This window comes from Carcharodon carcharias, chromosome 19 (assembly GCF_017639515.1).
Source record: "Carcharodon carcharias isolate sCarCar2 chromosome 19, sCarCar2.pri, whole genome shotgun sequence".
In the NCBI taxonomy this organism is placed as follows: Eukaryota; Metazoa; Chordata; class Chondrichthyes; order Lamniformes; family Lamnidae; genus Carcharodon; species Carcharodon carcharias.
Window position 1 is genome coordinate 70727273 of NC_054485.1, and position 23456 is coordinate 70750728.

General features: G+C 43.4%; 1 protein-coding gene across 3 annotated transcripts; it reads left to right on the forward strand.

The window, feature by feature from the left end:
- Nucleotides 1–275: 275 nt before the first annotated feature.
- On the forward strand, nucleotides 276–22949 carry LOC121291428 (zinc finger protein 271-like). Of its 3 annotated transcripts, none has more exons than XR_005946001.1 (3): nucleotides 276–614; nucleotides 12829–15891; nucleotides 21562–22949. XR_005946001.1 is itself a non-coding variant. In XM_041212591.1 (2 exons), the coding sequence occupies exon 2, from the start codon at nucleotides 13411–13413 to the stop codon at nucleotides 14938–14940; it is 1530 nt and encodes a 509-aa protein (XP_041068525.1). In that variant the 5' UTR covers nucleotides 276–614; nucleotides 12829–13410; the 3' UTR covers nucleotides 14941–16382. The 3 variants fall into 3 exon arrangements, 1 of the variants encoding a protein (XP_041068525.1); XR_005946000.1 differs by lacking the exon at nucleotides 276–614 and adding an exon at nucleotides 11802–11843; XM_041212591.1 differs by lacking the exon at nucleotides 21562–22949 and having other exon boundaries at nucleotides 12829–16382.
- The last annotated feature ends 507 nt before the right edge of the window (nucleotides 22950–23456 follow it).

Here is a 23456-nt window from a genome sequence, read left to right on the forward strand (position 1 = left end):
AACCCGAACTGGAAACGTTAACTGTGTTCCTCTCCGCAGCTGCTGCCAGACCTGCTGAATTTTTCCAAGTATTTTTATTTTTGTTTTGGATTTCCAGCATCCGCAGTTTTTTGCTTTTACCTCTGGACCGTCACCGAGTCGGAACTACATTACCCATGCTGCATGTGAGAATGCGCCTGCGCATTGAGGAGCAGCAGTGTAGAATCAGGGAGCCCCTGTCCGCGGTGCCTGATCGTAGTTGTAGTTCTGACGCGGGTAGCGGCGGTTGGCGCCCAGTGTTCGGGAGTTCGAATCTGAGACAGCGCGAGCCCGAGCGGCTGTCACATAGGCTGGGCTACAATTGGAGGTGCGCACCTATAAATCCCAGCCCCGGGCGACGGGAACCTGGACCTGGATCGCAACCCTTTAACCCCCTCTGCAACCCCCCACCCACTTTTTCTTCACAGCCTCATCTACCCTCCCTTCACCCTAACGACTTCAACCCTAACATTAATACGACTCGAAAGGAGGGAGGTTCTGCTGAAAGAATTTGAACAGTTCGGAGCCGGATTAAAAGCCGAACCTCCAAGATAATCCCGGGATTACTACCTGAGCCACGAGCAAACTGGTATAAGGTAAATCAAGTCAAGGAGTTAAATGCGTGGCTCAGAGATTGGTGTGCGAGGAATGGGTTTCAGTTCATGGGGCACTGGCATCAGTACTGGAATAGAAGGGAGCTGTTCCGGTGGGATGGGCTTCACTTGAACCGTGCTGGGACCAGTCTCCTGGTGAATCGAATAACTGGGGTGTAGAGAGGGCTTTAAATTAAATAGAGGCGGGGGGTGAGGGTTCTGGAAAGGGGTTACGTAGGCTTACAAAGCAAAAGGATATGGCAGCTTTGCAGAGCAGCTATTACACGGAGACCTAAACTGGGAACTAAATATTCAGGGGTACGTGACTTTTCGAAAGGACAGGCAGGAAGGAAAGGGTAAAACAAAAACAAAAACAGAATTACCTGGAAAAACTCAGCAGGTCTGGCAGCATCGGCAGAGAAGAAAAGAGTTGACGTTTCGAGTCCTCATGACCCTTCGACAGAACTTGAGTTCGAGTCCAAGAAAGAGTTGAAATATAAGCTGGTTTAAGGTGTGTGTGTGGGGGGCGGAGAGAGAGAGAGAGAGGTGGAGTGGGGGTGTAGTTGTAGGGACAAACAAGCAGTGATAAAAGCAGATCATCAAAAGATGTCAACAACAATAGTACAAAAGAACACATAGGTGTTAACGTTAAAGTTGGTGATATTATCTAAACGAATGTGCTAATTAAGAATGGATGGTAGGGCACTCAAGGTATAGCTCTAGTGGGGGTGGGGAGAGCATAAAAGATTTTTTTTATATAATGGAAATAGGTGGGAAAAGGAAAATCTACATAATTTATTGGAAAAAAAAAGGAAGGGGGAAACAGAAAGGGGGTGGGGATGGGGGAGGGAGCTCACGACCTAAAGTTGTTGAATTCAATATTCAGTCCGGATGGCTGTTAAGTGCCTAGTCGGAAGATGAGGTGTTGTTCCTCCAGTTTGCGTTGGGCTTCACTGGAGCAATGCAACAAGCCAAGGACAGACATGTGGGCAAGAGAGCAGGGTGGAGTGTTAAAATGGCAAGCGACAGGGAGGTTTGGGTCATGGTGGGGTAGCTTTGTTAGTATGAGATGGAATAAGTACGATAGCAAGAAATGACCTTGGGTCGGAAGATGTAGAATCAATATGGGTGGAGACATGAAATAACAAGAGGAAGAAGGCATTGGTGGGAGTAGTCTATAGGCCCCCTAACAGTAGCTATACTTTAGGACAGAGAATACATCAGCAGATAATGTACATTAATCATGGGTGACTTTCATCTTCATGTAGATTGGGAAAATCAGATCAGCAGAGGTAGCCACAAGCAAGAATTAATAGAGTATATTTGGAATAGTTTCCAAGAACAATATGTTGTGGATCAAACCAGGGATCAGGTTATTTTGGATCTGGTAATGAGGCCGATTTAATAAATGATCTCAGAGTAAAAGATCCCCTAGAAAACAGTAACCATGACATGATAGAATTTAGCATTCAGTTCTAGAGTGAGAAACTTGGGTTGGAAATAACTGTGCTAAACTTAAATTACAAAGGAATGGGGACAGAGTTGGCTGGAGCGGACTGGGAAAGTAGTTTAGCAGAAAGGATGGTTGATGAACAATAGAAGACGTTTAAGAAAATAGTTCATGACTCACAACAAAGATATATAACCCAGTGAGGAAGAAGGATTCTAGGAATGGTATAAACCAACCATGGTTAACCAAGGAAGTTAAGGATAGTAACAAATTGAAAGAAAAAAAAGTATACAATGTGGCAAATATTAGTGGTAACCCAGAGGATTGGGAAAGTTTTAAAAAACCAACAAAAGATGACCAATAAGAAAGGGATAACATGAATTATGTGGGTAAATTAGCAAGTAATATAAAAGTGGACAGTAAGAGCTTTTTTACAAATTTAAAAAGGAAGAGAGAGACCAAAGTGAACATAGGCCCCTTAGAGAATAAGGCTGGGGAATTAATGGGGAGCCAGGAAATGGGAGAGGAGTTGAATAAATACTTTGCATCAATCTTCATGGTAGAAGACATTTAATAGCATTCCAAAAATGTTCAATAATCAAGGGGCAAAAGAGGAGGAATAATTAGAATAACTATCACTAGAGAAAAAGTACTAGGGAAACTAATGGGGCTAAAGGCCAATAATTCCCCTGAACCTGATGGGTTGCATCCTAGAATTCTAAAGGAAGTAGCTACAGAGATAGAGAATGCACTGCTAGTCATGTTCCAAGCATCCTTAGATCCTGGAAAAGTACCAGAGGATTGGAAAACTGCCAATGTAACACCCTTATTCAAAAAGGGAGTGAGGCAAAAAACAGGTAAATATAGGCCAGTTAGCTTAACGTCTATCATTGGGAAAATATTAGTGTCTATTATAACGGATGTAATAGCAGAACCTTTAGAAATACATAATATAATCAAGCAGAGTCAGCATGACTTCATGAAGCGGAAATCATGACTGACAAATTTATTAGAATTCTTTGAGGAGATAACAAGCAAAATAGATAAAGGGGAATCAGTAGATGTAATGTATTTGGATTCCCAAAAGGCGTTCAATAAGGTACGGCACATAAGGCTACTTTAGTAAGATAAGAGCCCATGATGTTGGGGTAGTATATTAGCATGGATAGAGGATTGGCAAACTAATAGAAGACAGAGATTTGGGATAAGGGGGGCTTTTTCAGAATGGCAACCTGTAACTAGTGGAGTGCCACAGGAATCAGTGCTGGGGCCTCAATTATATACAATATATATTAATGACTTGGATGAATGAACTATCACCAAGTTTGCGGATGACACAAAAATCAGTAGGAATATAATGTGGGTAAATGTGAGGTTCTGCATTTTGGCAAGAAGAATAGAGGAGCTGAATATTATTTAAATGGAGAAAGACTGCAGAAAGCTGCAGCACAGAGGGATTTGGGGGTCCTTGTGCATGAATCACAAAAAGTTAGCAAACATGTTCAGCAGGTAATAGGGAAGGCAAATGGAATGTTGGCCTTTATTTCAAAGGGAATGGAGTATAAAAACAGTGAAGGCTTGCTAAAACTATACAAGACACTAGTTGGACCACACCTAGAATACTGTGAACAGTTTTGGTACTCTTATCTAAGGAAAGATATACTGGCATTGTAGGCAGTCCAGAGAAGGTTCACTAGGTTGACCCCGGGTATGGAGGGATTTTCTTATGAGGAGAAGTTGAGTAGGTTGAGCCTGTACTCATTGGAGTTTAGAAGAATGAGAAGCGACCTTAATGAAACACGTAAGAATCTTAGGGGGCTTGACGGGGTAGTTGCTGATAGGTTGTTTCCCCTTGTGGGAGAGTCTAGGATCAGAGGACATAACCTCAGAGTAAGGGGTCGCCCATTTAAGACAAAAATGAGGAGGAATTCCTTCTCTCAGAGGGTAGTGAATCTGGAATTCTTTACCACCAAGGTCTGTCGAGGCTGAGTCATTAAGTATATTCAAGGCTGAGGTGAACAGATTTTTAATTAGTAAGGGAATCAAGGGTTAAGGGGAAAAGGCAGGAAAATGAAATTGAGGATTTTCCGATCAGCCATCGTCTCATTGAATGTCAGAGCAGAATCGATGAGCTGTATCCCACCTCCTTCACTCTCCCATGCTCCCCCCTCCTTCAATCCCCCCATCCCCCTCATTCACTCCTATTCCCCTTATTCATTCCCAAACCCCCTTTCCCTATTCCCCATCCTTCACCCCCCAATCACCCATTTCCCCTTCCCCTCTCCTTCACCCCCATTCTCCCTTCTTCACCCCCAAATCCCCTTCCCAAATCCCCCCCTCCTTCAACCTCCCCCCATCTCAGACACCCATCATCATGGTTAAATGGAGAACATGGGACTACATTCTACATTGGTTTTCTGTGACTGATGAGAGACTGTTTTCTCCAGACTGTGGAGTAAAAGTATAAAAGTTTGACTCTCCCAGTTTTGACTCCATCTCCCTTACTGGTGCTGAAGGGCCTGTCCTCCATTTAGACCCTGCCCCAGTTAAGATTGTAGATCTAAGGTGCTCCGCTTCATGGCCCGGTCCTCAAATCATTTCTCTCCCTCTTGAAGCTGTGTGCTTGCCATTCCTTTACTACTAGATTTCTGTTTTGTCTGGTGGTGAGGGGCATTTCTTTCTGACTCGAGGTAAAATGGGACAGATTGGAAGAGACCCTCTGTGAATCTGACATCAGGTTTTCAGATGGTTTTACACAGGGGCAGCGTGTGGGTGAGAAATAGGAAGGGACTGAGGATAGACCCTTGGTCGGACTCCAGATCGATGGATGTGAGAAGATTAACCATTGCAGGAGATTCTCTGGTTACAACTGAAGAGGCAAAAGTGGTCCAAGAGATAGCAGTCCCACTCAATGGACACCAGCTCTGTGAGAAAGCAGATGGGCTAAACGGTCTGTATCTGTGCTTTTAAAACTGGAATAAAAACAAAAAATATTGGAAATACTCAGCAGGTCAGGCAGTCTCTATGGAGAGAAACAGAGTTAATATTTCAATTCAAGATGACCTGTCATCAGAATCTCAGTTGGACTTTGGTTGGCTCTTTTGACTCCTCTACTCACCCCTTGCGCATCAGGCCATGCCACACCAGCCCATTCTCTCCTCTTCCTCTTCCACAGCTGGTTCACTTCCTGTAGGGACTGAAAACCCAGTGAGGAGACGGTGAGTAAAGGAACAGAATTTATAATAATTACATCACATAATATCCACACTAATGTTCAGGCAGTCTGACTATCCTGTGGGGAATCAGGTGTGGAAATGCCCCTTATTCTGTGTGAGAAGATCCAGCTGAGAGACCTGTTTACTTGGTGCTTTGTGCTGAACTGTTTTGACTGGACCTGTGTGTTGGATATTGAGTGTGTTTATTGGAAGCATTTCTTGAACCGCTGAAGTCCGTGTGATGTAGGCAAATCCACTGTGCAGTTAGGAAGGGAGTTCCAGGATTTTGAGCCAGCAACAAAGAAGGAACGGCGATATATTTCCAAGTCAGGATGGTGAGTGACTTGGAAAGTAACTGGTAGATGGTGGTGTTCCCACCCATCTGCTGCCTTTGTCCTGCTAGATGGTATTGGTCGTGGGTTTGGAAGGTGCTGTTGAAGGAGCCTTGGTGAATTCCTGCAATGCATCTTTAGATGGTACACACTGCTGCTACTGTGTGTTGGTGGTGGAGGGAGTGAATGTTTGTGGATGTGGTGCCAATCAAGCAGGCTGCTTTGTCCTGGACAGTGTCAAGTTTCTTGAATGTTGTGGGAGCTGCACTGATCCTGGCAAGTGGGGAGGATGTAATGAGGTCAGGAGCTGTGTGGCCCTGTGGAACCCAAACTGGACATCAGTGAGCAGGTTAATGCTAAGCAAATGCTGCTTGATAGCACTGTTGACGACCCCTTCCATTACTTCACCGATGATGGAAAGTACACTGACACGACAGCATTTGGCCAGGTTGGCCTTGTCCTGCTTTTTGTGTGCTGGACATACCTGGGCAATTTTCCACTCCTGACTTGTGCCTTGTAAATGGTGGAAAGGCTTTAGGGAGTCAGTAGGTGGATTACTTGTCGAAAGATTCCTAGCCTCTGACCTGCTTTTGTAGCCAATATTTATATGGCTAGTCCAGTTCAGATTCTGGTCAATGGTAAGCCCCAGGATGCTGATGGTGGGGGATTCAGCGATGGTAATGCCATTGAACATCAAATGGTTGATGGTTGGATTCTCTCTTGTTGGAGGTGGTCATTACCTAACACTTGTGTGGTGCAAATATTACTTGCCACTTGTCAGCCCAAGCCTGGATATTGTCCAGGTCTTGCTGCGTTTGTACATGGACTGCTTCAGTATTTGAGGTGTTGCGAATGGTGCTGAACATTGTACAATCATCAGCCAAAATCCCCACTTCTGACCTTATGATGGAAGGAAGTTCATTGATGAAGCAACCGAAGATGGTTGGGCCAAGGACACTACCCTGAGGAACTCCTGCAGTGATGGCCTGGGGCTGAGATGACTGACCTCCATCAGCCGCAAGCATCTTGCTTTGTTCTAGGTATGACTCCAACCAGTGGAGAGTTTTCCCTCTGATTCCCATTGACTCCAGTTTTGCTCAGGCTCCTTGATGCCACGCTTAATCAATTGTGGCCTTGATGTCAAAGGCAGTCACTCTCACCTCACCTTGGAAGTTCAGCTCTTTTGTCCATGTTTGAACCAAGGCTGTAATGAGGTCAGGAGCTGTGTGGCCCTGTGGAACCCAAACTGGATGTCAGTGAGCAGGTTAATGCTAAGCAAATGCTGCTTGATAGCACTGTTGCCGACCCCTTCCATTACTTCACCGATGATGGAAAGTACACTGACACGACAGCATTTGGCCAGGTTGGCCTTGTCCTGCTTTTTGTGTGCTGGACATACCTGGGCAATTTTCCAAATAGCCAGGTAGAAGCCAGTGTTGTAGCTGTACTGGAACAACTTGGCTAGGGGCGTGGCAAGTTCTGGAGCACAAGACTTCAACACTATTGCCAGAATATTCTCAGGGCCCATAGCCTTTGCAGTATCCAATGCCTTCAGTTGTTTCTTGATATCATGTGGAGTGAATCAAACTGGCTGAAGACTGGCATCTGTGATGCTGGGGACCTCCGGAGGAGGCTGAGATGGATCATCCACTCCACACTTTTGTCTGAAGATTGTAGCAAATGCTTCAGCCTTATCCTTTGCACTGATGTGCTGTGCTCCTCCATCATTGAGGATGGAGCTATTTGTGGAGCCTTCTCCTCCAGTGAGTTGTTTAATTGTCCACCACATTCACAACTGGATGTGGCAGGACTGCAGAGCTTAGATCTGATCTGTTGGTTGTGGGATCACTTAGCTCTGTCTATTACATGCTGCTTATGCTGTTTGGCACACAAGTAGTCCTGTGTTATAGCTTCACCAGGTTGACACTTCATTTGTAGGTGTGCCTGGTGCTGCTCCTGGCATGCCCTCCTGCACTCTTCATTGAACCAGGGTTGATCCCCTGGCTTGATGTTCATGGTAAAGTGGGGTATATACCAGATCATGAGGTTACAGATTGTGTTTGAGTACAATTCTGCTGCTACTGATGGCTCACAGCGCCTCACTATCCCACTTAGCACGGTGGTAGTGCCACACAAAATGATGGAAGGTATCCTCAATGTGATGGCGGGTCTTCATCTCCACAACAAATGTGTGGCGGTCACTTCTACCGATACTGTCATGGACAGATGTGTCTGCAGCAGGCAAGTTGAAGAGGATGAGGTCAAGTATGTTTGTCCCTCTTGTTGGTTCCCTCCCCACCTGCCTCAGACCCAGTCTAGCAGCTTTGTCCTTTAGGACTCAGCCAGCTCAGTCAGTAATTGTGCTACCAAGCCACTCTTGGTGATGGATGTTGAAGTCCCACACCCAGAGTACATTCTGTGCCCTTGCCACTCTCACTGCTTCCTCCAAGTGGTGTTCAACATTGACAAGCACTAATTCATCAGCTGAGGGAAGGTGATACATCGTATTCAGCAGGAGGTTTCCTTGCTTATGTTTGACATGTTGCCATGAGACTTCATGGGGTCCGGAGTCAATGTTGAGGACTCCCAGGGCAACTCCTTTCTGACTATATATCACCGTGCCGCCACCTCTGTTGGATCTGGCCTGCCAGTGGGACAGGACACACCCAAGAATGATTATGGTGGTGTCGAGGACATTATTTGTAAGATATGATTCCATGAGGATGGATCAGGCTGTTGGTTGAATAGTCTGTGAGACAGCTCTCCCAATTTTGGCACCAGCCCTCAGACGTTAAATAAGAAGGACTTTGCAGGGTCAACAGGGCTGAGATTGCTGTTGTCGTTTCCAATGCCTAGGTCAATGCTGGGTGATCCGTCCGGTTTCATTCCTATTTTGTGACTTTGTAGCAGTTTGTTACAACTGAGTGGCTTACTAGGCCATTTCAGAGGGCATTTAAGAGCCAACCACAGTGCCGTGGGTCTTTTTCTTTATTCGTTCATGGGATGTGGGCGTCACTGGCCAGGCCAGCATTTATTGCCTATCTCCTAATTGCCCTTGTTCAGAGGGCATTTAAGAGTCAACCACATTGTTGTTGATCTGGAGTCACATGTAGGGCAGACCAGGTAAGGACATTAGTGAACCAGATGGGTTTTTACAACAATCGATAATGATTCCATGGTCATCATTAGACTTATAATTCCAGATTTTTTTATTGAATTCAAATTCCACCCAGGGCATTACCCTGGTTCTCTGGATTACTAGTGAATTAGTTACTAGTTTCTCTTCAGGATGGTCCTGGAGTAATGAGCAGTTTTGGCAGAGGAAAACAGGACCACCAATGTTTGATGTGGTCCAGTCAGATCTGGCGATGAATGGTTAAACCAGTTGTGTACCAGATACACTCAAATCTTCACCCCTTCGAGTTGAGAAGCAGGGAGATTGACTGGGAAGGAAGAAAGTAAATGTAATTTTTGGAACAAGGGTATAGAAGGTGGATATGAGGGAGTAGTTAAACCAGATTGACGGCTACAGAAGCATTGTGGTGAATGGAGGGTCAAAGGGCAGCAGTTGGGAATTAGAAAGCGCTGTCTAACTCACTTGGGGCAAAGAGTATCTTCTAGGAACAGAAACTGATTAGTCCATGGACCCACCTGATCACTGGATCTCTGTAACCACTGGTGGGTTTGTATGATGGAAACAAGCTCCATCCTGTGCCACTAAAGTTCGGTGTCATTTCTGACCATCGGAATTGGGAGACAGACTAAAACAGGGATTTTAAAGAAACTTCTTCTGTAGTATTCTGAGAGAGCTTCCCTGAAGTGAGTGTGTGTTGGTAAAGTGAGCCAGCTCTCAAGAGTGGGTATGGGATAGAATCAGAACCTGTTTTAGTTGGTGATGTGAATTATAGACAGATCCTCTTCAGGTGACGGGTGTTTGACTAATACCATGGGGAATGTTTGTACTCTCCTGTCTGGGAGGACTACTATCCTGAGTATGGTGAGGGAATGGGGGTGAGTCTCTACATACCTGAGTTTTCTCAGCCCATCCTATCTCTATGTGATAGCAGTGTGATATGTTCACCTCATAATCTTTCAAGATTCATTTCATATTGAGGAGAAGATCACAGGTCATTTTCAAATGCTTTATTATTTTGGTTGATTTTAATGTTTGGTGTAAACTAAATATTATGCTGTTACTTTTCTGCTGTTTCAATATTCTGTATAGATTTGTAACTCATGATAAATTCATCTTTTGTAAACTTAACCCAAACTACCTGATTTGTCAGCATGGTGTGTTCCTAACACTCATGAGCCCACAGTAACAGTCCTGTACACAATATATTGGTCAATGTCACTGTGGGGTGGTAGACCTTTTCCATCAATGACTTTATAATTTCCAGTTCACAGGAAGTGTAATCTTTCCATAAGAAAGAAAGACTTGCATTTATACATCAACTTTCGCAAACTTGGCAGTAGACACTGTCGTAATTTAGGAAACTAGCAGCCAATTTGCACACAGCAAGATCCCACAAAAGGCACTGCGATAACGACTAGATAATCTGATTTTGTAATGTTGATTGCAGGATCCATAGTGGCCAGGATATCAGAGTTAACTCCACTGCTCTTCTACAACGTTGTGTCATGGGATCTTTTCCATTCACCTGAGAGGCCAGATGGGCCCTTGGTTTAACTCATCCAAAAAATGGTGCCTGGAGCATCAGCCTCAGTGCTCAAGTCTCTGAAGTGAGACTTGAACCCACAACCTTCTGACTCAGAGAAGAGAGTGACAATAACTTACAATATTTCTGTTGTGTTAATTTCAGTTTCTAAGGGGTTAAGTCCCAAGGCTGTGTACAGAATGTTTCTCCCCCTGTAAACTGACAGCCTGAAAGTTTGATTTGATTTAAAGTGGTAACTAGTTAGAGCTGCAGGTGTCAGTGTTGTCTTTGTGTCTGGGTTCCTGAAGCTGTGAAAGGTGGTAAATATCCCTGGTGTCGGGAGAAGTAAAGCTGATGGAGAAAGTGGTTAGAGTCCAGGAGTGAAGGACAACCTACAGACTTGGTACTGATAGAGGATCCCCACATCAAGCAAAAGCCCAAACATCCTAAATCCCACTGACTCAAATAGAGCCACACTCCAGAAAAACCATTGACTGTCTGAAAATCCCTGGTATTCCTCAGTGATAACGGTCAGCTGTGTGTCGTCCCACCACTAGATGTGCTGTGTCGGGAGGACTATCTCCCGATGATAAAGTTGGCAGGGCTGCAATCCATACCCCCACCACTAGATGCGCTGTGTCTGGAGGACTCTCTTCCCCCTATTTGCCCAGGTCCTGCTCCCAAACATGGAATTCGATGACAGTAAGGTGCATCTGAGTGAGTAAGGCAGGTGAGTATTGATCCTGATCCGGATGTATGAGTGACTGGGGTTAGATGGTATTGTTCACGGTTCTCTGTCTTTAGATGTCCCTCTCTTCTTTAAATCTTCAGTTATCACCCCTCTCCTAAAAATCCAATGCTTTACCCCTCTTCCCTGGCAAACCACCGTCTCATCTTCAACCTCCCTTACCTCTCCAAAGTCCTTGAATGTATTGACTTCTCCCAAATCCTGGAACGGCAGGTCAGGAAAGAGGTGAAGAGCAGAGCGAGGGGTCAGGTACAGACTGTGATAGCAGACGAGAGGCCAACAGAGAGGTCTGGTAAGAAGTGAGTCACTCGACAAGTCACTCCCCCAGTCACAGAGTCAATCATATCACCCCTCTCCTCAGCTTACTCTCCTGTGTCCTGCTTTCCTGTGTCCGTCTCTCCTGTGTATGTGCTGAACCCACCACTGCACGTCATCACTGCCTTGGATACTCTGGGTCTTCCTCTTCTGATCTGCTGTCAAACACATCCGAGGCTACATATCCCACACTGATGTTGTCAGTTTGATGTTGTCACACTAGAAATCTCTGTCAAATTTTGCCAGGGGAATTGAGACAGCAGCTGCAATAGTTGAGGTTTTATTCAGATGGGACAATGACAAGTTTTAATCACCACCTGATCTGCTGCTCAAAGTCACCTCTGTTTCACTGGTCAGTTTCCCAAGCTTCAGGGAACTCGTGTTGCTCCAGAAATATTTGGATTGGCTGTGAGAGACGTCAATCAGAGAGCCCACCCACTCTGCCCATTCTCTCCTCTTCCTCTTCCACAGCTGGTTCACTTCCTGTGGCTACTGAAAACTAAGTGAGGAGATGGTGAGTGAAGGAACAGAATTTATAATAATTACATCACATAATATCCACACTAATGTTCAGGCAGTCTGACTATCCTGTGGGGAATTAGGTATGGAAATGCCCCTTATGCTGTGTGAGAAGATCCAGCTGAGAGAGCTGTTTACTGGGTGCTTTGTGCTGAGCTGTTTGACTGGAGCTGTGTGTTGGATATTGAGTGTTTATTGGAAGTATTTCCCTTCTGATTTACAGTCTGAGTTTTGTTGATGGGTCATTACTGAATATGAGAAAGTGAGGTGTAATTATCTGGGAGGTGCAGAGACACATTTATTGAAATCTCTTTTAATGCCTTCTTTAAAGATTTTATCTGAAGGCCTGGGCCTTCCCAAAAGCCTGGGCTTGGATTTGATAGTTTTGCCCAGTTCTGTGGCTGATAGCTGAATTTGGGATGTGCAGTCTGAGCGAGTGCAGTGTATCTAATTTGCCAGGATAAACCAGAACCCTTCAATCAGCTACACTGAAGCAATATTTTCCTTAGCTTCTAGTACTTCCTGCCCAGTGTGTTTCTTCAAATGATTTGGGAAAACAAGGGGAGAAATTTCAAGATTTCCATTGAATTAATATCTGTCCTCAGTGCTTTTTTTATATTAAACACATACTCTAGGGGTAAAATTGGACTTCTCCACCACAACTCAAACTCATAGTGAATTGATAGACCAATTTACACTCCGTCCATTCCCTTCATGGCACCTGGGAAGATGGGGGTCTGGGCGGAGAAGAGAAAGCAGCCACATTGTCTGCTCTTGGTCACTATCCAGTGTTCCTGCTGGAAACAGAGTGTTTGTGACACTTAAGTGAGGGCAAAGAAAGGACTTGCATCTGATCCCTCACACAGGAGAATAGCAGACTGGCACTCACTGTGGAACAGTCTCTAACTGAGGAGTCAGTCCCTTCAGCAAAGGAGGAGAGAGAGTTGGAGGAAATGATGTTCTCTTTTCCTGTTTTACAGAAGGATTGCACCGTACTACACCAGAGAATACAGAGAGGATAGACACCGCAGATAGTTCCTGACCATCACCCAAAGAACAACTGCACAACTTTGGGAAGACATCCAGTCCCTTCACAGCAACGTCCACCACAGAGAAGGTTGGGCAGTGAAATCATCACCTGGAAATCAGTTGGGTCAGGTCATCAGATCTGAAATTAGTCAGATCACCAGTGGTGTGGAACCATCCATCAGAACCAACCTTTCTGAAGGTTCAGCTGTGGGCGATCGGTCAGGGTGAGACTGGGAAGAAGTGTGAGTGGCTCCAAGTGTGGTGGGAGCTTCAATCATTCATCGAGCCTCATGAACCACTGACTCATTCCTACAGCTGAGAGGCTGTTCAAGTGTGAGGTGCGCGAGGAGGGCTGCACAGACTCACACGAGCTGCTGATACACAGTAGACCACTGTGAACACAAGGGCAGCTATATGGGAGAGAAAACCTTCAAGTGTGAGGTTTGAAATCAAGCTTCTTTGGTGTCTTCGAACCTTCTGAGACACCAGATAATCACACCAGGGACAAATCCTTCAGGTGTGATGTTTGTGAGATGGCTTTCACAAAGTTGTCTGATCCTCTGAGGCACCAGAGTATTCACGCAGGAGAGAAACTGTTTACATGCGAAGTGTATGACAAGCCATTCTCAAGGTCGTCGTCCCTCCACCTTCATCAACACATTCAGACCAGGGAGAAACTGTTCAAGTGTGAGGTGTGCAACAAGTTATTCTTTGATGCATCTGCCCTCCACAAACATCAATTCATTCATACCAGAGCGAAACTGTTCACGTGCGAGGTGTGTAACAAGTCATTCTCCAAATCATGTAGCCTCCACACACACCAGCGCATTCACACAGGTGAGAAACCATTCATGTGTGAGATGTGCAACAGGTCATTCTCGCAGTTAGCGAACCTCCGCATGCACCAACGCATTCACACTGGAGAGAAGCCATTCACATGTGAGGTGTGCGATAAGTCATTCTCGCAGTCATGGACCCTGCGTGTACACCAACACGTTCACACTGGAGAGAAGCCATTTACGTGCAGGGTGTGCAAGAAATCATTCTCACTGCCATGGATCCTCCGCGTACACCAACACATTCACACAGGGGAGAAACCATTCCCATGTGGATTATGCAACAAATCGTTCCTGAGTTCATCGCAATTCCTCATGCACCAGCACATACACACTGGGGAGAGACCATTCATGTGTGACATGTGCAACAAATCATTCTTGAACTCATCATCCCTCTATCACCACCGACGCATTCACACAGGGGAGAAACCATTCACATGTGATGTGTGCAACAAGTCATTCTCCAAATCATGTAGCCTCCACATACACCAACGCATTCACACAGGGGCAAAACCATTCACATGTGAGGTGTGCAACAAATCATTCTCACAGTCATCAAGCCTCCGCAAACACCAACGCATTCACACAGGGGAGAAACCATTCACATGCGAGGTGTGCGATAAGTCATTCTCACAGAAAGTGACCCTCTGCATGCATCAACGCATTCACACAGGGGAGAAACCGTTCACATGCGAGGTGTGTGACAAGTCATTCTCACAGTTAGCGTACTTTCGCAAGCACCAACGCATTCACACAGGGGAGAAACCATTCACATGTAAGGTGTGCGACAAGTCATTCTCGCAGTCATCAAGCCTCCGCGTACACCAACGCAGTCACACAGGGGAGAAACCATTCACATGCAAGGTGTGCGACAAGTCATTCTCACGATTAACAAACCTCCGTGTGCACCAACATGTTCACACAGGAGAGAAACCATTCACATGTGAGGTCTGCGACAAGTCATTCTCACGCTTAGCAAGCCTCAACATACACCAAGGCAGTCACACAGGTGAGAAACCATTCAAATGCAAGGTGTGCAACAAGTCATTTTCACGGTTAGCAAACCTCCGTATACACCAACGCATTCACACAGGGGAGAAACCATTCACATGCCAGGTGTGTGACAAATCTTTCCCACAGTTAGCGAATCTCCGCATGCACCAACGCAGTCACTTGGGGAGAAACCATTCACATGTGAGGTGCGCGACAAGTCATCCTCATGGTTAACAAACTTCCACACACCAACGCAGTCACACAGGGCAGAAACCATCCACTTGCAAGGTACACGGCAAATCATTCTTGCAGTTAATGACCCTCCATGGATACCAATGCATTCACACTGGGGAAAAGCCATTCATGTGTGAGGTGTGCATCGAATCATTCTCCAAAGCATTGAACCTCTGCACACATCAATGTATTCACACGGGAGAAACCGTTCACATGCAGGTTGTGCAACAAGTCTTTCTCAAATTCATTGCAATTCCTCACGCACCAACACAAACTTACTGGGGAGAAACCATTCATGTGTGCAACAAATCATTCTTATACTCATTATTCCTCCACACACACCAACACATTCACACAGGAGAGAAGCCATTTGCCTGCAAGGTGTGTGAAAAATCTTTCATGCAGTCATCAAACCTCCATGCTCACCACCACATTCACACAGGAGAGAAGCCATCATATTCAAGATGTGCGACAAATCATTCTCGCAGTTAACAAGCCTCTTGGCATATTAGCTGATTGATCAGGAGAAAACCTTGAGATGTGAGGCGTGCAACAAGGCTTTCACACAGTCAACAGATCTGGCCCATCAATACACTCACACGGGAGAAACCCGATTGATGTGAATTGTTAAGCCTGCACTCCACCTGGAACATCAGCAAACCCACATGGGATTCACCTCTTGAGACACCAGAGGATCCATTCGGGAGAAACTCTTCAGGTGTGAGGTGTTTTGAAAAAGCCTTCATACAGGCAGCAAACCTCTGCATACACCAGCCTATTTGCATGATGGAGTAACCCACCAGTTGTGAGTTGTGTGGTAAAGCTTTCTTGATAACTTTGACCCTCCCTGGACACCAGCACAAACTCTTCAGGTGCAATGTTTGTGCCCAATCCTCCGATCTCCTGAAGCACCAGTGGATCCACACTGGTGAGAGCCCATTCAGGTGTGAGGTGTGTGATAAATGTCATGAAAATATAATAATTTTCATAGTATTATTGTGATTTATTGTAAAGGTAGGTTAATAGTGGGGTTTGGATTAGTTTCTCTGTGTAGATGTGTGTGTGGCGGGGGGATTTAATTGAATTGGAGGCAGCTGGTCTGGAGTTTGTGAGTTATCAAAAGGGAAGCTAACTTTTAAATGCTAATTAGGTAAGCATGGCTGAAGTTTTAGAATGTGAGATGTGAGCAACATTTGCATTTTTAGATAAATTAGGTAAGTTTGAATTCCAAAGAAATGGTAAGATGTTACACCTAACCATAACAAGCTAAGCTAAACAGTGTTATTCCCAAAGGTTACTAATATGAGTACGATGATAGATTTATATTATGAGAAAAGCAAAGACATATTGGAACAATGGAAGTTACATTAAAAGGGAGAAACATGTATAAAGGAGATGAGGTTATGTGTAAGGAGAATGCATTCTAAGATCTAACACAAGTGTGAAAAGCCTCCAGCCTCTGTGCATCAAGTTACTGTCCATAGGAACCGAAGCTGAGAAAATTCACTTTGAATATCCCTGTTCAGGATATTGTGTGCTTTGCCTGGGTCTGTTGAAATCTATTTTGTATTACTGTTTCCTTAACGGAGGTGTAACTGGGAGCCAGATTAATTAGGGGAGTGAGGAGTTATTCTCATAGTAATTTGTAGACCTATAAATGTGCTTAAGATCTTTTCTTTTATTAATAAATGTTTAATTTAGTTTTGTAACAAACTTCTTAGTTTCAGTGGACTTATTACGACTGAATTCGAAGCACGCATCTCATAATAAAATAGAAATTGCAAAACAGTAATGGCAGCTGTTTCAAGTTTCCCTATGAGATTTGAGCAGCTGGGAATTTACCATCTGCCATGCCATAAAAAATGGGGACTTTTTGCGGGACGTATTTGAAATTCGTTAATTGGCTTGGGATTGATGAATCTTAAGGTTACAAGTATGAAAAGAACTTTGAATTCAGGAGTTGGTGTAAGGTTTTTTAAATTGGTGAGACTGCAATATGGGTTTGGCAATTGCTCCTACTTATCTGGGAGTTAAAGTTATCACTTAGGTTGGTTTGCAAAAGGCAAATAAAGCTATGTTAATGGAATTGGTAGAAAAGCTACAATTTGGATCACCTGCAGGGGTAAGGAAATCAGACATAATTGAAGGTAGAGCACAGCATTTGGAATTGGAAAGAATATCTGAGAGACCAAGTTCTCCAAGGGATAGGTCATTGGAATGGGATCAAATTCAGTTGCAAATGAAAAAAATTGAAACTGGAGACATCAGAAAGAGAAAGGGCAGAGAAAGAAAACGAAAAGGAAAGAAAAAGGGAATTCCAAAGGAAATGGCAGAAAGGCAGGAGAGAAAAAGAAAACAGGAAATGGAATTAGAAATGGCAAGGTTAGAAAAGGAGGAAAGAGAAAAGGGGAGAGATGGAGAATTCCAGCTTAAAATGCTGGCAGTTAAGAAAGAGACATCAGATGGTGAGGAAGGACTTTTTTCTAGATCAGAACTCAGTGGGGAGATGTTTAAATTTGTGCAAGCTCTTTCAAAGTTTGAAGAAAGAGATGTTGAAGCATTCTTTTTTCATTTGAGAAGTAAACTAATTAAATGGCTACAGGAAAACTGGACATTGTTGTTACCATCTAGGTTGGTGGGTAGAGCAAATGAGGTTTATGCTTCACTGTCAGAAGAAATGTTGGTGAACTATGATGTGGTTAGGAAATAAGGCTATTTTGAGTGCATATGAGTTGGTTCCTGAAGTATACAGGCAGAAATTTAGGAATATGGGAAAACAGCCTTGGCAAAGTTATATTGAGCTTGAGAGAGTAAAACAAAGTAATTTTGACCAGTGGATGTGGGCATTAAAGATAGAGATGACATATGCAGCTCTTAGAGAAGTAATTCTTTTGGAATAATTTAAAATTCAATTCATTCGGCAGTGAGAACTCGTGGAGGAACAGAGGGTTGAAACAGCAAGACAAGCAGCAGAGATAGCTGATGATTGAGTTATTTCATAGATCTAAACCTTTTTTTCATCACCCTTTTAAATCAGGGATGGATAGAAAGTGGGAAGGTGAAAGGAAGGTGGGTGGTCAGGGAAAAAAAGGAGTTGGTGGAAATTCCCAGGAAGTATTTTCTCAGAATAAAAAGAAAGGTGCTGAGAGTAGAAGAAACATTTGAAAATGGACATGTTTTCGTTGTAATAAAGTTGGACACACAAGGTCCGTGTGTTGTAAATTACAGGGAAATTCTGTTGGGATTGTTGGGATTATCTGGAAGTAAAAGTACTGTGGGTTTTTAGGTTCAGGCACAGGAAAAGCCAGTGGTTTGTGTACAGGTAAAACAGGAAGAATCCGTGATAGGTAAAGAAGTGGAAATGTGTTCACAACTTACCCAAGGGCATTCCAAGGAGCAGGTTGCAGAAATGTTTAAAGATGTTGTATGTGAAGGGGAAGTCTTGCCATGTGTACAGGGTGGAGTAGGTAAAGATGTTAAAATTTTAAGAGAGACAGGGACTAGTCAATCCTTAATGTTGTGAGATATTGATATTTGTTGTTCAGAGGGAGTACTGCAGGAATAGGTGATAAAAAGTGGGGTTCGTGGAGATACTAAACCTATTCCATTGTGGAAGGTGAACTTAAAGAGTAAATGGAAAACAGGTGAGGTGATTGTTGGAGTAGTGGAAAAATTGCCCAGTGTAGGGGTTCAATTAATTTTAGGTAATGATATAGCTGAGTCACAGATGTGGGTGATGCCAATGGTAGTTGAGCAACCTGTAGAGGTGTTTTCTACAGAAGATTGCAGACAGAGCATCCTGGATGGTTTCCAGATTGTGTGATAACAAGATCACAGGCTCACAGGTTGAAACAGGATGAACGGGAAACTAACAAGCAGGGGGAAGGTGTGGAATTCGAATTAGCTGATGCTGTTTTTGCGAAGATTGTTCAGAAAGAAAGAATGGAGGATAATGCAGCTGAGGTATTTAGCTGAAGGCCGTTGGTTGAGTTACAGAAGAAGGATACGCAAATAGAACAGTTATATCAGACAGCTTACTCAGAAACAGAGGTGGAACGCATTCCAGAATGTTATTAGCTTAAGAGTAATGTTTTAATGAGAAATTGGTGGCCTTATCATGTTACAGCAAATGAAAGCTGGAGGGAAGTGCATCAGATTGTTGTACCATTTGGATATATCATAAAAGATTAGTACACAAGATAAGATCACACGGAGTTAGGGGTAATATATTAGCTTGGATAGAGGACTGGCTAACCAACAGAAAGCAGAGAGTCGGGGTGGCAAGCTGTAACTAGTGGGGTGCCACCGGGTTCGGTCCTTGGGCTAGAAGGTACAATAGCTAAATTTGCAGATGACACCAAAGTAGGTGGGAAAGTAAGTTACAATGAAGAAATAAGAAATTTACAAATGGATGTGGACAGGTTCGGTGAATGGGCCAAAATTTGGCAGATGGAGTTTACCGTGGATAGGTTTGAGGTTATCCATTTTGGTCGGAAGAATAAAAATGCAACTTATTATTTAAATGGAGAAACTTCAGAATGCTTCAGTGCAGAGGGATCTGGGTGTCCTCATGCATGAATCACTGAAAGCTAATATGCAGGTACTGCAGGTAATAAGGAAGGCAAATGGAATTTTTGCATTTATTACTAAAGGAATAGAGTATAAAAATAGAGAAGTGTTGTTGCAACTGTACAAGAAATTGGTGAGACCTCATCTGGATTACTGTGCACAGTTTTGGTCCCCTTACTTGAGGAAGGATGTAGTTGCATTGGAGGCAGTTCAGAGGAAGTTCACTAGATTGATGTGGGGCTTGTCTTATAAGAGACATTGAGCTGTTTAGACCTATACTCGCTAGAGTTTAGAAGGATGAGAGGAGATCTAATTGAGGTATATAAGATGCTAAAAGGGATAGACAAAGTGGACGTGGAGCAGATGTTTCCCCTTGTGGGGCATTCTAGAATGAGAGGCCATAGTTTTGTGTTAAAGGGTGGTAGATTTAAATCAGAGATGAGGAGGAATTACTTTTCTCAAAGGGTCGTGAATCTGTGGAATTCACTACCTCAAAGTGCAGTGGATGCCAGGACGCTGAATAAATTTAAGGAGGAGATAGATTTTTAATTAGTAAAGGGTTGAAAGTTTATGGGGAGAGGGTGGGAAATTGGAGTTGAAGCCAAACTGAGATCAGCCATATCATATTGAATGACGGGGCAGGCTCGAGGAGCTGAATTGCCTACTTCTGCTCCTAGTTCTTATATAGAAATAGGATCCTGAGAATAGCTCATGAAATTACAATGGGGGGTCATATTAGAAAGGCAAAGGCGAAAATACAAAAGCATTTTTATTGGCCTGGATTGCATAGAGATGTAGTCAAATTCTGCAGAACATGTCACACATGTCAGGTGATAGGGAAACCACAAACAATGATTCAGCCAGCTCCTTTAATTCCAATTCCAGCATTTGAAGAACCTTTTACTAGGGTCATTATTAATTGTGTAGGATCCCTTCTGAATACTAAAAGTGGAAATCAGTACTTATTGACCATATTGGATGTGTCTGCAAGGTTTCTTGAAGCAAAACCTTTGAGAAATATTACCAGAAAGAGAATTGTGGAGGAGTTGACTAAATTTTTACAAGATATGGTTTACCGAAAAAAATACAACCAAATCAAGGTTCAAATTTCATGTCACAGGTGTTTAAGGAAGTACTGAACAGTTTGGGGATAAAACAGTTTAAGTCAACAACTTACCATCCTGAGTCACAAGGGGCTTTGGAAAGATGGCATCAAACTTTAAAAACTATGATGAGGGCATATAGTCAGGACTATCCACAGGATTAGGATAGGGGAATTCCTTCTTGTTATTTGGTATTAGGGATGCTCCTAATGCTTCAACTGGTTTTAGTCCTTTCAAACTACTCTATGGTCATGAGTTAAGAGGACAATTGAAATTGATTAATGAGAAATTGGTGGGTCAGAATTCAGAAACTTTACTCCTGGATTATGTATCAAACTTTAAGATTGGACAGAGCATGTGATTTAACTAGGGAACATTTAAAGATATCACAGCAAGTAATGAAAGTGAAGGCAGATAGGAAAGCTGCAGCTCGTGGTTTTGTGACCAGCACTGGGTGACTCGGTAAAGGCAAGGTTTAGTGAGCCTCACAGGATTGAAAAGAAGCTGAGTGAAGTATATTATTTAATAAATACTCCAAATATAAGAAAGAAGCAGAGGGTGTGTTATGTAAACAGGAAAGAAGCCCAAAAGAAGGTATTAGTGGTGGTAGATAAAGAGAAAGATATAGAAACAAAAGATTCTGAAATTTATTTTCCTGTAATCAAATTGGATAATAAGTAGGTACTTGAAAATTTAAATGTAATATTGAGTTACCTTCCAGACAAGTTTCAAAATGTTTTGGAGAAGCTGTTGCAGTCACGGTTCAAAAAAAGATTTGTATATCATGATGATCAGCATATTGTTGGATCTCTCAGGTTTTCTCTTCCCACATATTCTTCATCTTGTGGACTTGTCTTTGAGCATCAGCCTTGAGCTGTTGAAATGCTGCCTTGTGTTGCAACCTTGGGCTGATCTGCCAAACAATGAAGGCTGATCGCTTTTGTTCCAGGAGGTCATGTATTTGAGCGTCATGTTCGTCGAGCCTGTCCTGGTGACGATGATATTCGAACCCAATGGCCTGGACACAGAAGTTCAGCACAGCTGACTTTATTTGACCTCACTGTTTGGGAATTGAGTTGGATGTGTGAAGATTTTCCAGATTTGTCATGAGCTCCACCTGGAAATCCTCCCTTTGGTTGGGCTGTTTTAGGGCTGAGACCTTCTTCCTCTTGGACTTTGGACCTTGTGATGTCTTAGTCCTGGGTGGATGGTCATCACCAATCGACCAAGTCGATGATCTGTCCAGCAGGCATCAGTCCCCCACATGGATCGAGTGAAACAGACATCACTTAGAACTTTGACTTGGCTTTACACCTTCCAGAGGAACCTACAAGATGGTCTTTGTTGCCAGATAAACCCAAGAGAAAGGTTGAGAACACCACCAGGAACTCTTCATTACGTTCATCAACATGACCAAAGCATTTAACTCAGTAAATCTCAAGGCTCTGTGGATTGTGCTCCAACAATTTGGATGTCCAAGAAACTTCATCACAATCCTGCAATTGCTTCATGATGATATGACTGCAACTGTCTCAAGTGGGAGATCTGAAACAGAAGCCTTCAAAATCCCAAATGGTGTCAAGCAAGGCTGTGTGATAGCCCCCATTCTATTTACAACCTACCTGACAGTGACTATTCAACTTATCAAAAATCAACTGCCCTCTGGTGTCAGTATTAAATACCATCTAGATGGGAAACTCATTTACCTCAGTTGCGTCTGTGCCAAAACTAAGTTGACCACCATAAATACACATGATCTACAGTTTACAGATGACTGTCATGTCATTGTACACTCTGCAACAGATTTACAAAACTCTCTCGGTCTCTTCAATTCTGCATGTGTTTGTATGATGGAAACAAACTCCATACTTTGCCACTATAGTTCAGTGTCATTTCTGACCATTGGAATTGGGAGCCAGACTAAAGCACAGGGATTTTAAAGAAACTTCTGTCTGTCGTATTCTGAGAGAGTTTTACCTGATGTGTGTGTGTGTGTGTGTGTGTTAGTAATGTGAGCCAGCTCTCAGGAGTGTGCGTGGGGTAGAATCGGACCCCGCTTTGGTTGATGATGTGAATTATAGACAGATCCTCTTCAGGTGACGGGTGTTTGACGAATACCATGGGGAATGTTTGTACTCTCCTGTCTGGGAGGACTACTATCCTGAGTTTGGTGAGGGAGTGGGGGTGAGTCTCTACAGACCTGAGTTCCCTCAGCCCATCATACCTCAATATAATAACGGTGCGATATGTTCACCTTACACTCTTCTAAGATTCTGGGAAAGATGTTGCGTCATTTTCAAATGTTTTGTTATTTTGGTTGATTAAAAATTTGGTATGAGCTGAATATTGTGTTGTTGTTTGTCTGCTGTTTTATCAATCTTCTGTATAGATTTATAACTCACAACAAATTCATTTTTTTAGTTAGCTTCACTCAAACTAATTGGTTTATCAGCATGGAGTGTTTCACTGAAACACTCAGGAGTCTGCAGTTAGAGTCCAATACACAGTATATTGGTCAATGTCACTGTAGGTTGGTATACTTTGCCCATTAATTTATAATTTCCAGTTCACAGGAAGCATAATATTTCCCTAGGGAAGAAAGACTTGCATTTATATATTAACTTTCAAGATTTCAGGACATCCAAAAACACTTGACAGCCAATGAAGTGCTTTTTGAAGTTGTGATGTAGGAAACTAGCAGCCAATTTGTGCACAATAAGCATATTATGGCAAGGCGGATGGTAAATGACAAGATGCACAAATCCCAGAGGAAAACTTGAAACAGCCACCACAACTATTTGCAATTTGTCTTTTATTTCGAGATGCAGGCTTTGAATTCAATAA

Excerpts from the sequence above, each read along its gene's own strand:
- LOC121291428 (XM_041212591.1), top strand. The coding sequence starts at position 13,411 with ATGGCTTTCACAAAGTTGTCTGATCCTCTGAGGCACCAGAGTATTCAC.